Below are 16,389 nucleotides of genomic sequence, written 5' to 3'. Positions count from 1 at the left end.
TATTATCGTTAGAAAGAAAATCTATTACTTCTAAATATTTCTTTTTATTATAGTATGTTATATAGTTTAAAGTTTCTTTTGTTTTGTGAAGTGGGAATTTAGAGGCAGTTTGAATTGGCTTATAAGCTGTTTTTAGTTTTTTTGAGTGTTTGACTGGCCAACTTAAAGTTATTTTGTGCTTAAAATAAGCCCTAATAAATAATTGAGTTTATTTGAATGAACTTATTTTAAGCATTTTATAATTTTCAACTTATAAGTCAAAAAAAAGTTGGCCTGCAACTACATTTTTTAAAATTTATAAGCAGTTTTCAATTTACAAAGTGCTTCAAAATAAGTCAATCTAAATAAGCTATTAGTATGAAAGAAAACATAGTTAGTCAGTTGTCACAAGGTAAACAATTAATGAAATTTAATTAAGTTGGCCTAAAAAGTCATTATGAATTGTCCAATCTTGTTTCTTCTTTAGTGGATTAAAGATTCATCTTTGATTTGAGTCTTTGATTATCCTTCATGGGGGTGCGTGGTTTAGGACCCCACAAAAAGTAATTATTTTTATAGAATCATAGACCCCACAAAAATAATTGTTTTTATAATATTCTAAGTTCATAAATTGAATCCCTCACCACCATGACCAAGACCAAGAGCAAGACCAAATATAGTTGATGACCAACTCAAATATTTTCATTATTTTCCCCACTAATAATAAATCACAAAATCTAAATTTAAAGAGAACAGCCCCCCATCCCCCCCACCCCCACCCATGATGTACATCATAGTTTTTTTTTGTTTTTTTGGAATTAATTTAGTACGTAAAAATATTGTCAAACTACTTTAAATTGAACGTATTTTATCCGAATACACTACAACAAAAATTAGTTTTAATTGACAATAAGTATATATATTAATAAAAAATGCTAAAATATTTATCGATATTAGTTAATGGTCATTAAATTCAATATCGTTGTAGGCTTTAAGGGACATTTACAGAGAGTACTAATCGTCTCTAAAAAATATATATTTAACTGCAATTAAAGTATTGCTGTTAAAGATAATTTTTGTTGTAATAATATAATATAATATATTATTATAGAAAACATATGATATAATATATTATAAAAGATTATTTCCTAAAAAAAGGTAATATTATAGTGAAATATTATTATAAATGATGATTGTTATAAAAACACCTGAGTAGGTAAGATCAACATATAGTCCACATCTCCCTAAATCAAAATTTTCAGCACGTAATATATTATGAAAAATTATTTCCAAAAAAAATTAATTATTATAATAAAATATTATTATAGATATTGATCATTAGAAAAACACTATAATTTATTATTTATTGATATATTCAGAATTCCAAGAGAGATCAGATAATAATTCATGAATATCTAAAACCAAAAATAATTATTACTTTTATAACTTTTAAAAGTTGATCTGAGTAGGCCAAAGTTTTGTTTTTGTGTCTTTTCATTTACCTTGGCTTCCTCAGATTCCCACTTAACCTTAAGTATATGTTTTTTTATTTATAAGATATTCTATGACATATATTGAAAAAGAAATTATTGGTCGGTTGTATTGAGATGAATATGATTCATTTAGTTTTAATTAAAAATTTTAAATTTAATCTACGTGAACAAGAATTTTTTGATAAGAAATGAGTCTTTCTTTAATAGATCTTACATAATACAAATTTAAATTTATCAAAATATTAATAGATATCGAGTGAGAAATCAAAAAAATATATACTATATAGTAAATTAAATGAATAATATAAATAGAATTTAAATTTTAACAAAAAAATAATAATAAATGATTTACCCATTTGCATAGGTCTTAAAAAATTAAAGTTATTCAGTATTTATATTGGTAAGAGATAATCAAGAGACTTAGATAGAATTATTTGATATTTATGTTAATAGCAATAGACGGTAATCAAAATTTGATGATATATATAATCGAGGCATGCTCAAACTTACCTGAACACCATTATTATTACTTATTTTAACTAATATAAAGAATATGCATGTGACACAGACCTTTATTATTAAAATATTTTTAATCTTATCACCTAAATTTATTAGGTATCCAGTTGACATATATTATGTATGTATTTATTGATGTGCTTTCATTTGTGTTCCACCACAAAAAAAAAAGAGAAGCCTTTTTACTTTGAATTTTCTCTTATAAATATTCCACCATTTTGCTGCTGAAATTCTTATCTCCTCCTCTACCTCTTCTTCTTGTTCTTCTTCATTTTTTATTTTATTTTTAATCTTAACATTTTTTAGATTAAAAATAATAATCTCTTTTTAAGTTTATGGAAATGTTAGAAGTTAATAATTATCATTATTTTTTCATGTTCATTTATCATAAAGTTATGTGAAGATGGAAGAATCAAGAACAAGAGAAAAGAGGATGAAATATTGAAGAATTTGCAACTCTTAGGCAAGTCTGATGCTTGGCTCCATTTTTATTTTTTTTATGATTCAAAACTTATTTTGATTTATTTCTTTTTATTTGTATTTTATTTTTCACTCCCTAAGTTTAGTTTTGATTTGGGAGGTCAAGTTTTTTTTTTTTGCTCTTTTATTTTGTATCTTTAAATGATAGAGCAATCTTGTATCTTTAATTTCTTGTAATTTTGAAGAAAAAAAATATTTGTTTCATCCATGATCTAACCCCTCAGTTTGAGAAATTTATTATTAAGTTCTTTTGTCAATTCATAATTGCAATTTTAATGAAAGAGAAATAATTAATAATATGAGTTTTATATAACCCTAATAGCCAAAAAAAAAGAAGAAGTAAATTGTTGTGGCTCAACAACAATATATAATAAAGGTAGCTTTTGATTATTGTGGCTTTTGTATAAAATATAAAGCCCCAACTAGGAATGGAATTTCAGAACCTAAACAATTCAGTTGAGAGCTCCGTGATTGGTTCAAGGGAAGGTCAACCAATGATTGATAGGCCATTCCCTCCCTATCGTCTCTTGATCCCTAAATTCCACTAATCCGTTGTTGTTGATTCATTCAAGGCGTAGACTCTTCATTTCTTTGTCTTATTAGCGCAGATTGAGGCCGTGTTCATTTATTCATATTCAACTTGTTCATTTATTCATATTCAACTTACACGTAGAAAGGGCTTACTCTACTAATGGCTCGGCTTGATCTCGCTCCCTTCCCCACTATTCTTGATAATAGACGTGGATTGGAATGGAATGACTGGATTTTCATACTATTAACCAAAAGTCTTCCATTTGAGTTCTTATATTATTTTTTTTGTTATTGGGAACGTCGATCTCAAATATGAGTCCTATAGTACATGATTTAAATTTAATTAAGCTTTTCGAATTTAATTAACCTTTAATAGATGTAGTAAAGGATTCATAATATGAAAATATTTAAATTTTCGACTAGTGCTTTGATAAATTTTAGGAAGCTAAAAAATCGAAGGATATTCACTATATACTAAAGGTCAATATGGTGATTAGTGGAATCTCTTTTTATCCTTAATAAAAAATCTTAGGTTTGAGTATATATAAAAAATATTTGATAGTAAGATAATGATTAATAAAAAATCTTAGGTTTGAGTATATATAAAAAAAAAATTGATAGTAAGATAATGATTATTGTTTACCCCTTAGTTTTGTCGTGTCATTATCAAAAAGTTTAGTGGAAATTCAAATAATTAATCATAATTAATTTAATTAGTTGATTTACGTGTGTCACGATTAGCGGAAAAAATAGTATAATAAGTAAAAGGGATTAATTGAAGAAAAACAAACAAAATATTATTGTTTACCTCTCAATTTTTGTTGTCTCATTACCAAAAAAGTCAACTAATTAATCATGATTAATTTAATTAGTTGGTGTACGTGTCACAATTAGCAGAAAATATTAGTATAATAACTAAAAGAGATTAATTTAAACAAACAAATAAAAACAAGAAAAAGAATCAATCAATTGATAATTTTCTATTGGTTAATGACTCATCAATACCACAAACTTAATTAATTAGATTAATAATCAAAGTGCCTAATTAGTTGAAATGAGAATTCACAAGCTAAATAATAAAGTTATAATTCCGTAATATTTTATTCATTTTTTCGATTAGATAGTTAAATTTTTTTCAATGTTATGAGTAATGAGAATCGAACCCTACACCTATTATGTGGCGAATTTTGAAAAAAATAATTATATCTAAAAAATAGTATGACTTTTATACGGCACTTGTTTTTATAGTTGAATTTGTGAGTCTAAACCAACACGACTTTAATACACGTCACTAAAGCGTAAGGCATGCTTCCTTATATGCTCAACAATCCTAAGATAGAGTGTCACAACTTTTTTGTACCTTTCTTTTTTATAATTATAGTATCCGGATCAACTTGAGCGCACCTCGACTAGTTCTACGATGTACCTACTGTGTTCCACCAGCACAAGTACTGAATAATTTTATCCACTAAGGTTAAACAAATAGGAAGAAATTATCTCGTATTTTGCCTTCGATGAGACACTTTTTGCACAAATATTGAATAACTCTATCTCAAAAAAAAAAATGGCAATAGACAAAAGATGAAGCATCACAATCGAACACCTTGTAATATCACACTGACAAAATTTAAACAAACAAATAAAAACAAGAAAAAGAATCAATCAATTGATAATTTTCTATTGGTTTATGACTCATCAATACCACAAACTTAATTAATTAGATTAATTATCAAAGTGCCTAATTAGTTGAAATGAGAATTCACAAGCTAAATAATAAAGTTATAATTCCGTAATATTTTATTCATTTTTCCGATTAGATAGTTAGATTTTTTTCAATGTTATGAGTAATGAGAATCGAACCCTACATCTATAATGTGGCGAATTTTGAAAAAAATAATTATATCTAAAAAATAGTATGAATTTTATACGGCACTTGTTTTTATAATCGAATTTGTGAGTCTAAACCAACACGACTTTAATACACGTCACTAAAGTGTAAGGCATGCTTCCTTGTATGCTCAACAATCCTAAGCTAGAGTGTCACAACTTTTTTGTACCTTTCTTTTTTATAATTATAGTATCCGGACCAACTTGAGCGCACCTCGACTAGTTCTACGATGTACCTACTATGTTCCACCAGCACAAGTACTGAATAATTTTATCCACTAAGGTTAGACAAATAGGAAGAAATCATCTCGTGTTTTGCCTTCGATGAGACACTTTTTGCACAAGTACCGAGTAACTCTATCTCAGAGAAAAAATGGCAATAGACAAAAGATGAAGCATCACAATCAACACCTTGTAATATCACACTGACAAAATTTCATAACAAGTTAAGACTCTTGGAGGACCAATGCTTGGACTTAAGAGTACATGACTTTTGCCGAATACAGGTATCTCTAGGGACATCCGGGATGAAATTGAAATGATACTGAGAAGATCAGCATGGCCCCTGCGCAAGGATGGTGTGCACAAATCGAGAAACGATCCCAAGAAACTATTGAAGGATACATAGTTATCCTAAAACCATTTCAGTCTTCTCTCCAATTGTTTCCACACATCTTGTTCTTGCATTTGTAAAATGTAGTCATGGGTTCATCTGCTGACCTTATCTGGACTTGATAATATGCAGCTTCCCTGTAACCACACGCCGGACATGGCACTGCCAAGAGAGAATAGAGCAGCATAAGGGCAAGAAAACAGATGTATAGTAGCTCTAAATATCATGAGTTGTCTAAAAAAATACAACAGATGTATAGTAGCTCTAAATTTCATGAGTTGTCTTGGGACTAAGCCGTAGTTGTTGTTTCTCCTTCTAGGAAACAGAAAACAGAATATTTGTTTAGCTGCACAAGATGGTAAAAGTACAAATGCCAAACTACCAATTGCCGATGTTCCCTTTAGTTCATTTTGCTTGGTTTGAGTTGAGTTTTTGGGGATTAAAAGAGAAACTTTGAATATTTTGTGGTATTTGAATATGCTAGATCTCTGTCTATTCCAATTTAAGTGTCATTCTTGTTACTCGACACAAGTATTTCGCTCTAGCTCTCTAGCTCTTTCAGTTACTATTATATTTTTTTTTACTCGTGGAAAGTAGAAAGGCAGACGCGTGTCACAAACTGAGTCTATACTATCCACAGAAAAATAACCATCTCGTTCAAATTATATTTATGGAACAAAAATACATACAACTACAAGAAATAAGGAAGGAAGCTGCAATGTGAAGTTCATAGGCCAATGAACATACTAGAAATATTAACCATTTACTGATAGAAGAAGACTGTGGTTGCCAAAGAAATTCACATATGGAGATTGGTCATAAGTCATACCAGAACAACCTTAACATGTTAACTAACAGAATAGTCCATAGATTCCCTCGGTTAATCAAAAAATAATTGCCATAGGTAATCTATAAAAAGGCTTTCACTAACTTTTATGTATCAACAATAATTGTTCAAGGAGAGGAGGAGGGAGTAGTATTAGAGTTAAACTTTGATTGGATAATACAAGGAGAGGAAAGAGGATTACCTCAATCTATTATATGTACACACGTATATAAGAATCAGTTACAAACTAAGAGAATAAATCTCTATACAACGGAAACATCACATATATGGCCAAGGAGACAGTTATATCTACGTTTAAAACCCATTAAACTCAATGGACAACCAATTATTAGAACAATAATTCAAACTTTTGGCCTGTTTAAGACAATAGCTATAAGAAATAAGAAGTCACTTACGTCATCTAACGTCCTCATGATATTATAAATGTATAACTTTCTTCTCTAACTATTTTTACTCTGAAGGTTCTTCAAAAAAAATTCGGCATTTGGTTAGTAATTTTAGATGTAACATTTCTAACTCATACAACAACCAATTCTTAGATCATAAAGTGTAAGCAGTGGAAACAAATCATGATAAAACCAAGAAGCTATAAGTAGAGAAAGTTGTAAGACCTTCAGCAGTCGAAGCATTATCCATGTCTTCTGTCGAAATCACTGGATCCATTTGTTTCTTAACCAAAGGCTGCCTTTTCTTCATCTTAAGCTATCAAACCATGTAACAAAAAAAAGTAAACTTACTGAATGGATACGGGATAACAAAAGGACCCAATGATAAGTTTTCTAGTTATCTTACCCGGTTCTCTAAGTTACAAACAAAAGGGCATGCAGGGCAAAAGAATCTGGCTGGACGGTCCATATGAGGCAACTCATATTGCAATAACTTTCCACAGTCTGGGCACATTTCCATCTGCAGCTAGCTTTGTTTTGTCGCGAAGTCCTAAATAAATAAAAGTTCTGTCTTTTAGATCACTCTACACAGAGTCAGAGCACACCGAGAGGTTCAAAGATGACCAAAAAATAAATACTCCATCCTTCCGAACTTATATGATACTCTTTCCATTTTAGATGTTCCAAAATGTTTGAACCAATCTATTTAGCCAGTTTTCAAAATAATTTAAATTTTTGTGACAGTTTCTTTATCAAACTAATTTTTCAACCATTACTTTACTAGTTTTGTTTTACTATCACAAGCATAATATATATAAGCCGAATAAACAACCTAACTTCTGCATCTAATCAAAAACTGTCATATAAAATGAAGCAGATATGGTAAATAAAACTGTCATATCTCTTATTGTTTAAGCTTTTAAGATGAGACAGTCACATAGTTCAACACGGATCACTTGAACTTCTATATCTCTTGAAAATAAATAAGCACATGGGGTTTGGCAGTTGAGTTGAATAAGCTTTAAAATACGAGAAAAATTTGGGCTTTGTTCATCACTGACCTGAATCCAGCCCTGTCACCTTACCTAAAGGGATTAAATCAATTCTTGATTTAAAGGGCCAAATTTTGGTGAATTGCTCAGAACGATACAACTGAGAAAAAGGAAGCAGTGAACTAAATAAGTAGAATCATACCTCCCTAATAATTTACACTTTTAGACCAGATGGTACACATTGTACCAGTTCAACATGTTACGCTACCTAACAACTGAAAAAAATCAGCATTTTAGCACTGTGGCAACCAATATGGACCAAAATCGATTCCTGATTCAGAGGACTAGGAAAATTCCTCAATTTGATGAATTGCTCGGAATGATACAACGGATACAAAATTCCTCAATTTGATGAATTACTTGGAATGATACAACGGATAAAGGGAGCAGTGAACTAAATAAATTGAATAAACTTTTAGACAAGATGGTGCACACAACTCAACATGTTCAAGGGCGGAGCTTGATCATCAGCTATGGGTTCGGATGAATCAAGTAACTTTTGCTTAAATCTGTATTAGAAAATCTATTCACAACATATCCAATGTGATTCCACAAGTGGAGTTTGCAGGGGGTGGAGTGTATGCAAAGTCGCAAACCTTACCTTGTGAAGGCAGAGAGATTTTTCCGTAGAACTTCAACTCAAGTAACACATTTAGAAAATCTATTAAATAGGTATAAATATTCAATTGTTAACTAAGACGAGCTACACATTCGATGGCAAGTTCAGAACCCATAATCTTCAACTCCTAGCTCCGCCTATGAACATATTTGGATACCTAACAACTAAGACTTCTATATCCTTTAGTTTCTTGAAAAATTCAGCATATGGGGTTTGGAATTCGAGTTAAACAAGTAAATAAAATAGAAAAAAAAAAACTTTTGCTCATCATATACATAAAAATTTAGCACAGTATCCATAAATATGGACAAAAATCAATTCTTGATTCACAAGACCAAGAAAGATACTCAATTTGATGATTTTCTAGAGACAAAAATCAGCAGTGAAATTGAGAAAGAAACTTACCTCAAGACTCTGAATGCCAGCAATGGTGTTAAGAGTGGAGATAAGTGCTTGAAGGGTTTTAGGTCTGAGGGTTTTAGGGCGAGGGGGGTAGAAGATGGTCAGATAATGGGATAGGGTAGTTTTGTAATTACACTTTGTTATATTTGAGAAAATTGAAATAATTTTAGAAAATAATTATTACCATAAAATTTTGTTATGGCACTTGACTTGTAAACATGACCAAAAAATAGCCAATTACTTTGAAATTAGACTACATCAAAATCAATATTTGCATGATATGATCATGCATAAACTTTTTCCCACATTTGATTAACATATATTTTCATATCCCTAAATCATTAAAACACAAAAATTGATAGTAATTTAATATAAATTATGCCACTTATAAATAACGAATTCGAATCATACTTAAAATGTGTTTTTTTTTTAATCTTTGTGCACCAAAATATTTTTAATTTTTTTTCCTTTTTTTATATATACCTCTTTTTATTCTATTTTATCCCCCCCCCCCCCAAACAAAAAATAAATAAATGTGTTAACTTCCACCCTAACTACAAAGTTCTTCAAGTTTATATTTGGCCATTTTGCCTAACACTTCCTCCGCCGCTAACTTTTTACTCTCTTGCCGTGAACTTCCTCTACTTGTCTTTTTTCCAAGACAACAATTGAAATTGTATGTATTTTCTCTTCATTCATCTCACACGAAAAGACTTTTCAACAATTTTTTTTCACTGAAACATGAATTTTCTTGAACTAGACTAATGCTGTTTGTGTATCAAGTTGTGAATTTTAAACAAGTTAATATACTTTTTTGTTTTGATATTTATGCTTTTAATGATTATCTATAGGTGCATATTGTGTTAAAAGGAGTTTTCTTGAACTAGACTATAATAGTCTGTGTTGCTGTTTTTGTATCAGTTGTGAGTTTTAACAAGTTAATAGGCTATTTTGTTGGAACCCCTTTTGATATTTATGCTGTGTATATTGTGTTAAAGGAGTTCTCTTTAATGGATTATAATGTGTAATGTTGGTTTACCAATTGCTTTAAACAAAAGGGTAGCTCCAAAATTGTTCCTTTGTGAAATTTAACAAGTTAATATACTTTTTCTTGGAATCCCTTTTCTTTTTTTATGCTTTTAACTTACACCCTTGAGTGCAAATTTTGTTATGTAGTTTTCTTGAACTAGACTATAGTCTCTGTATTACTGTTTTTGTATCAGTTGTGATTTTTAGCAAGTTAATAGGCTTTTTTGTTGGAACCCCTAGTGATTTTTATGCTCTTTAGGTGCATATTTGTGTTAAAGGAGTTCTCTTTAATGGATTATAGTGTATAATGCTGTTTTACCAATTGCTTTTAACAAAAGGGCAGCTCCAAATTTTTTCCTTTGTGAATTTTAACAAGTTAATATACTTTTTCTTGGAACCCCTTTTGTTTTTTTATGCTTTTAACAATCATTTTTAGTGCATATTTGTGTTAAGGAGTTTTCTTTAATGGATTATAGTGTGTAATGCTGGTGACTGGTGTTTGGTCCATTGTTCTTTGTTAATTATTACTAGTTCAGATGCTTTTTTTTCTTGGAATCCCATGTGATTTTTATGCTTTTAACTATTATCTTTAGGTGCTTATTGGAGTAAGGAAGCAGTAAAAATGCTAGTATTATTTGAAACGCCGGCAGGCTTTGCGCTTTTCAAAGTACTTGATGAAGGAAAGCTCTCTAAAGTAGAGGTACCAAAGTGTTTAACTTAGCTTTGATTATTATTCATAATAAATTGTAATGCAAATTGATGTTTATGGGTTTGTGAGTTTCTTTTGTATTTGATGATGAATCTTTTTATGTTGCAGGACTTGTCAAAAGAGTTTACAACGTCGGATTCTGCTAGAAAGGTTATCTTTCTATCTATGCTTAAAGGCTTGAACTTTAAGAGATTGAACAGTAGAAGATTATATTTTCAAGCAATTGTTTGCATATCTGTAGTGCATTAAATATGCTAAAAGATTACATTTTTGTTCTAGGTGGGGTTGCAAGAGGGTAATATTTTACTGTGTTAATCTAGAATATGTCAATGGAAAAAATACAAGGAGAAATCTAGGTAAATTTCAAGTAGACATTCACCGGAAATCTGGACAAAGTTGATGTTGGTTATTATATCTGAATTCTGTTGCACAGATAGTATAGCTGCAAACTTTTCAAACACGTGTACTTAGCTACAATCTCTCAAAATCAACGAAGACTTAAGAACATAACACAACGGAGACAAGGGCTCCATATAGGTATACCATCTAGGTAGAAGTTAGAACTATGGATTTGTTGCCAATGTAGAGATAATTGGGAGACAGAGAAACTTTGTTTTTATCGAACCCCTGGTTTGACTTAAATTAGTATTGGAATGGATTGGATATATAGGAATCTTATAGTCAATGTACCTTATAAAAAAAAGGACTCTTATAGTCAGTGTGACTAGTTTGGATTGGCGGGGTAGTTGATTGACTAACTCACAACATTGCACCTGTTTTTTTTCCTGGGTATGTGGAATGGTATGTGCAGTGTCGGAATCCGGTTTTTTCACCAAAGCGATTGAAAATATATAGAAGTAATCACATGATGAAGCCTAGGAGATTCAGCATCTACTATATATATATAGTGTAATTTCCAATGAATGTGTTCGGATGAACCTCTTGTGGCCCTAGATCCGCCCCCTGGGTGTGTGCGTGATTAGCTTACAGAAAGGATAGGACTGAACTGCCTAAATTTTTACTGTCAGTCGTTCTGTTGTTTGTCATCTTTTTACCAATTTGGATGGTACATAAACAGGTTGTCAAGTTGAAAGCTTTCTCTAAGTTTGAAAACACTTCAGAAGCACTGTCAGCAGCAACTTTATTGATAGATAGCAAGCCTAGCAAAGGACTACGAAAGTTTTTGAAAGCGCACTGTGATGGTGAAACACTAGGTGTTGCTGATTCAAAGCTTGGAAATGCGATTAAAGAGAAACTGGTCAGCTCCTTTCATCTTCTCATTGTGTCTTTGCCAGTGTTGTCAAAAGTGTGCTTAAAGCACGCTTAATCCCTAAAGTGAGGTGCAAGACATGTTGAATGCTTCACCTCACTTAGTGGGCGCTTCAATATTGTCAGCATGGCTCTAAGGCATACTTTTCCTTTCCAATGAGCTTAATCCTGAATAGGCGACACTAAACAGTTGATATTTCATTTTATCATAACTTATTCTTCAATTTCTTTGTCCATATATTTGTTATTCATGCTTATAATTATTAATCTTGGACGACACATTCACATTTATATTTTTTTCTCCATTTGTGATTAAAGCTCTAACATATCTTAGAGTCTTTTGGCGCTTTTCGCCTTTTATAACATTGGTCTTTGGTTTTTAGCGTCTTTCCTTTTCTTTATTGAAGTTGATATAGTATATGTTTGCAGCAAATTGAATGTGTTCACAATAATGTTGTGATGGAATTGATGAGAGGGTTGAGAAGTCAGTTAACTGAACTCATATCTGGTCTGGCCACTCAAGACTTGGCTCCAATGAGTTTGGGTTTGTCTCACAGTCTTTCAAGATACAAGCTGAAATTTAGTCCTGACAAGGTGAACTTTCTATTGTGATAGGTTGTATTATTTTTAATGTTCCTCATCTCAATGTGTGTGTTATCGTTTCACTTTTGTGGTTAAATTTATACTAATATTTTGGCCTCCGTACTGTAATACATATCAGAAAGTTTGACATTGGAATTCTGATTTTGATGTCATTTTCCTGCAGTTTTTAAATTATTTAAACTTTCATTTTTAATAATCTTGAGGACGTGATCCTTTTTCACCAAACTAATACAAGAGCTTATGACTCAATATTTGTTGCTCTTCAGGTGGATACAATGATTGTCCAGGCCATTGGTTTGTTGGATGATCTTGATAAAGAGCTAAACACTTATGCAATGAGGGTACGAGAATGGTATGGTTGGCATTTTCCCGAGCTCGCAAAGATTGTACAAGATAACATCCTTTATGCCAAGGCGGTTAAGTTGATGGGTGACCGTGTCAATGCCGCAAAGCTTGATTTCTCTGAGGTGGGAATTCGACTTCTTTCTTGCTCTTTAAAATCATTCTTTATTGAACTAGAAAGAACAACAAGACTCCCTTCCCCGGTCAAAGTAGTAATACAAATATTACATTCGCTGCGCTTACTTGCTGTGGCAGATTGCAGTCAAATTCCGCTTCTGTGCTATAACATGATTTACTTCTTTGATAGAAACTAAAATTCATAATCTTTGTATGATCTTGGTTGTTCGCAGATACTTCCGGAAGAGGTCGAGGCAGAACTGAAAGAGGCAGCCATGATTTCAATGGGAACTGAAGTCAGTGATCTTGATCTGGAGAATATTAAAGATTTATGCAGCCAAGTTCTGTCCTTCTCGGAGTACCGGGCTCAGTTGTATGATTATTTGAAGAGCAGGATGAATACCATTGCCCCAAATCTTACGGCTCTAGTTGGAGAACTTGTTGGTGCTCGCCTTATTGCCCATGGTGGCAGCTTGATGAATCTTGCAAAACAACCTGGAAGTACAGTACAGATACTTGGGGCAGAAAAGGCACTCTTTAGAGCTTTAAAGACGAAGCACGCTACTCCCAAGTATGGGCTTATATATCACGCGTCTTTGATCGGTCAGGCAGCACCAAAACACAAGGGTAAAATCGCAAGATCTCTTGCCAGTAAAGCTTCTTTGGCAATTCGATATGATGCTCTTGGAGATGGCCAAGATAATACAATGGGTTTGGAGAATCGGGTCAAGGTAATACTTTATCAAATACTATTGAATTGGGACTGTTTTTGTTTCATTTCTGCTCATACCATAGTTACACCTAATTATGATTGTCGTCAACTTTTGTAGCTTGAAGCCCGATTAAGAGCTTTAGAAGGCAAAGAGTTGGGTAAATCAGCTGGTTCTGCTAAAGGGAAACCTAAAATCGAAGTTTATGACAAGGATCGTAAGAACGGCGCAGGAGCATTGATAACACCAGCTAAGGTCAGGAACTAGACTTCACTTTGTGCAGCCACACCTCTCTATAACAACATCATTCGCCGGATATTTTTTGGCTGCTATAGAGAAATGCTGTTATAGAGAACATACATTATAACATAACATGAAAATCGGTTCCAAAGAAAACATGGCCGGTATAATGAAATGTTTTTATAGAAGATGATTGTTATAGAGAGGTCTCGTCTTGTTTTTACTTTGTTGATTCTATTTCCAGCTATTGACTTACCCTCAGTGTAGGTTTACAATCCTTCTGCTGATTCTATTCTCGGACGTGATGAAAACGAGGAGCAAAAGATGAATATAGATGAACCACCATCTCAAATTAAGGAAGCTGAGAAGAAAAAGGAAAAGAAGAAGCAGCAGCATGCTGAAGCAGAGGATAATGTTGTATCAACTGATGGTGCTGACAATGGTGACTACGAAGAAACGAGTACGAAGGAGGAGAAGAAGAAGAAGAAGAAGAAGAAGAAGAAGCGCGATGGTACTGAAGAAAATGTTGAAGTGGAAAAAAGTAAGAAAAAGAAAAGAAAACATGGTGATGTTGATGAGGATGAAATTGAAACTGCTGATAAAAAGAAAGAGAAGAAGAAAAAGAAGAAGAAGACTGAAGAATAAGATGGACACAAATGCTAAGACTTTCTCTCAACATCTTTATTTTATTTAAGTCATTGGTCTCGTAACTGTAAGTAGGTCCATTATTCAGCCTACATCATCCATGCCTTCGAAGCTTGATCCTGCCCTAAGAATTATACTCGTTACCTTGTTTCGATTGAACTCGTTGGTTTTATGCTCAATTTGGTCGTAACTCGGTTCAAGAACCTTCTCTTATAGATTCTCTTCACCAAGTCACCGCCACTCCGCCTGCAATCAACTGGCATCAACAGTTTTGGTACTTAGGCATGGTTCAGTGTCTTAAATTAGTTTTTGCTCTTTGTAATCTGACTTTGATGCAGATTCTTGGATTGATTTTACAAATAATTTTATCTTAGTATTCAACAATTGGTACTTGTTTCATTTGGAAGACATATTATATTAATACTGAACAAATTCATTAATTTTCCACTGAAATCTTCACAAAAAGAGGAGGAATTGGTAAATGTAGCACTACTATGCTATTTTTCTCTGGTAGAGCTAAATTTTTTATTAAAATATGAACACGAAGAAATCTTAAGAATTCGTAAAACTTTTTTTGCATCAAATTTCACTAATATAACATGATCAAGTCTGAGAAAGCAATAATCAATCAATTGGTATGATTTTAGTTATATAAAAATGTATCATGTATTCAGGTGGGAAGAAGTTATAGACATTTTTTCATACTTGTATTTGAAATATTAAAAAATATTACAATCAAGTCTCAAATTGGTTCCGGCCTTGTTTTGTAGTGAATTTATGGATTTGAATACTTCTAACACTGAATTTTTTTTTTGTAAATTCAACTTGACTTGTACCTGGAACAGAGAAAAAGAGTATCCAATTAAGCGAGTAGCTTATATAAATATCTCAAGCAAGCAACTTGTAAATAGCTTTTGAAAAACCTTATAATAGCTTTTCGAAATTTGCAATCAAGCAGGTAGGTTGTGAGTAGCTGAAGCAGTTGCTTACAAGTAATTCAAACAAACAATTTGCAAACAACTTCTGAAAAACCTTACAAATAGTTTTTTGAAAAAAATCTCGCAAAAGCTTCTTTTCTTTTATAAAAATAAGGTAAATCAATTCATTTTGTACATCAATTTTAAAGAAACAAATATATATCCTCCAATCACTTTTTATATTTGGTTTCTTCTTTTTTTCTACAATAACAATAATAACATATTTATATAATATTATAAATAAAATATTATTAAAAAAATAATATATATGCAAACCTTAACCATTAAGTCTATCCTTTTTTTCTTCTTCTTATTTTGGGAAAGTTCTTTTTCTTTGTTTTGACTTTTGATAGAAAAAGAAAAGGAAAAGAACTAAAAAGGGAATATGCATGTTATGAGTCCCAAAGCATAGACTTAATGGTTAAGTTTTTTTTTTTTTTTTAGACTTAATGGTTAAGTTTTTTTTTTTTTTTATACATAGGCATTATCAATTACTAATAAAATATTTAGTAATGAAGTAGAGGGTCTATTAAAATATTTTTACAAAATACAATAAATATTTATATAAATTTTATTTTCTCATGAAATCGAGGATCTATTGAAAATGGTCTCTCTATTTTCACGAGATATAAATAAGAACTTTATCCTCTTATGATTCTATCCGCGAGATTACATTGAATATTTTATTATATTATAAATATAAAAAATATAAAGTCGAGGATCTACTAAAAACAATCTCTCGGCATTCATAAGATACAAATAAGATCTACATAAACTCCATTTGTAAAATAGCACTAAACATGTTATCTTTATTATAAATACAAAAAATATATATAATTTTCTAATTTTCAAAAAAACAAAACAAACTTCGACCACATCAATACACTTAGTAACATCGACTAAGCCACATTTTATACACGCAAATTGTTCTATCAATATTAAT

At 31.4% G+C, this 16,389-nt stretch overlaps 2 protein-coding genes and 1 non-coding gene across 6 annotated transcripts; 2 read left to right on the top strand and 1 right to left on the bottom strand.

The window, feature by feature from the left end:
- Positions 1-5,277: 5,277 nt before the first annotated feature.
- Positions 5,278-8,886, bottom strand: LOC129878975 (uncharacterized). Of its 3 annotated transcripts, none has more exons than XM_055953499.1 (5): positions 8,809-8,886; positions 7,794-7,884; positions 7,139-7,282; positions 6,958-7,048; positions 5,278-5,661 (listed from the first exon to the last, which is right to left on the bottom strand). In XM_055953499.1, the coding sequence occupies exons 3-5, from the start codon at positions 7,250-7,252 to the stop codon at positions 5,531-5,533; spliced, it is 336 nt and encodes a 111-aa protein (XP_055809474.1). In that variant the 5' UTR covers positions 7,253-7,282; positions 7,794-7,884; positions 8,809-8,886; the 3' UTR covers positions 5,278-5,530. The 3 variants fall into 3 exon arrangements, with proteins under 3 accessions (XP_055809474.1, XP_055809473.1, XP_055809472.1); XM_055953498.1 differs by having other exon boundaries at positions 7,818-7,884; XM_055953497.1 differs by lacking the exon at positions 7,794-7,884.
- LOC129881330 (U6 spliceosomal RNA) lies at positions 5,393-5,497 on the top strand. The gene has a single exon (XR_008765555.1). It is a non-coding gene; the product is annotated as a U6 spliceosomal RNA (small nuclear RNA).
- Positions 8,887-9,363: 477 nt separating the features above from the next.
- On the top strand, positions 9,364-14,853 carry LOC129881128 (probable nucleolar protein 5-2). 2 transcript variants are annotated; one of them, XM_055955482.1, is made up of 9 exons: positions 9,364-9,481; positions 10,428-10,534; positions 10,652-10,693; positions 11,622-11,801; positions 12,242-12,406; positions 12,682-12,882; positions 13,108-13,605; positions 13,705-13,839; positions 14,092-14,853. In XM_055955482.1, the coding sequence occupies exons 2-9, from the start codon at positions 10,457-10,459 to the stop codon at positions 14,467-14,469; spliced, it is 1,677 nt and encodes a 558-aa protein (XP_055811457.1). In that variant the 5' UTR covers positions 9,364-9,481; positions 10,428-10,456; the 3' UTR covers positions 14,470-14,853. The 2 variants fall into 2 exon arrangements, with proteins under 2 accessions (XP_055811457.1, XP_055811458.1); XM_055955483.1 differs by having other exon boundaries at positions 14,087-14,276.
- Positions 14,854-16,389: the final 1,536 nt, after the last annotated feature.

The sequence above is a fragment of the Solanum dulcamara genome, chromosome 2, assembly GCF_947179165.1.
Source record: "Solanum dulcamara chromosome 2, daSolDulc1.2, whole genome shotgun sequence".
NCBI lineage: Eukaryota > Viridiplantae > Streptophyta > Magnoliopsida > Solanales > Solanaceae > Solanum > Solanum dulcamara.
This window is presented reverse-complemented; position numbering and strand designations above follow the sequence as displayed.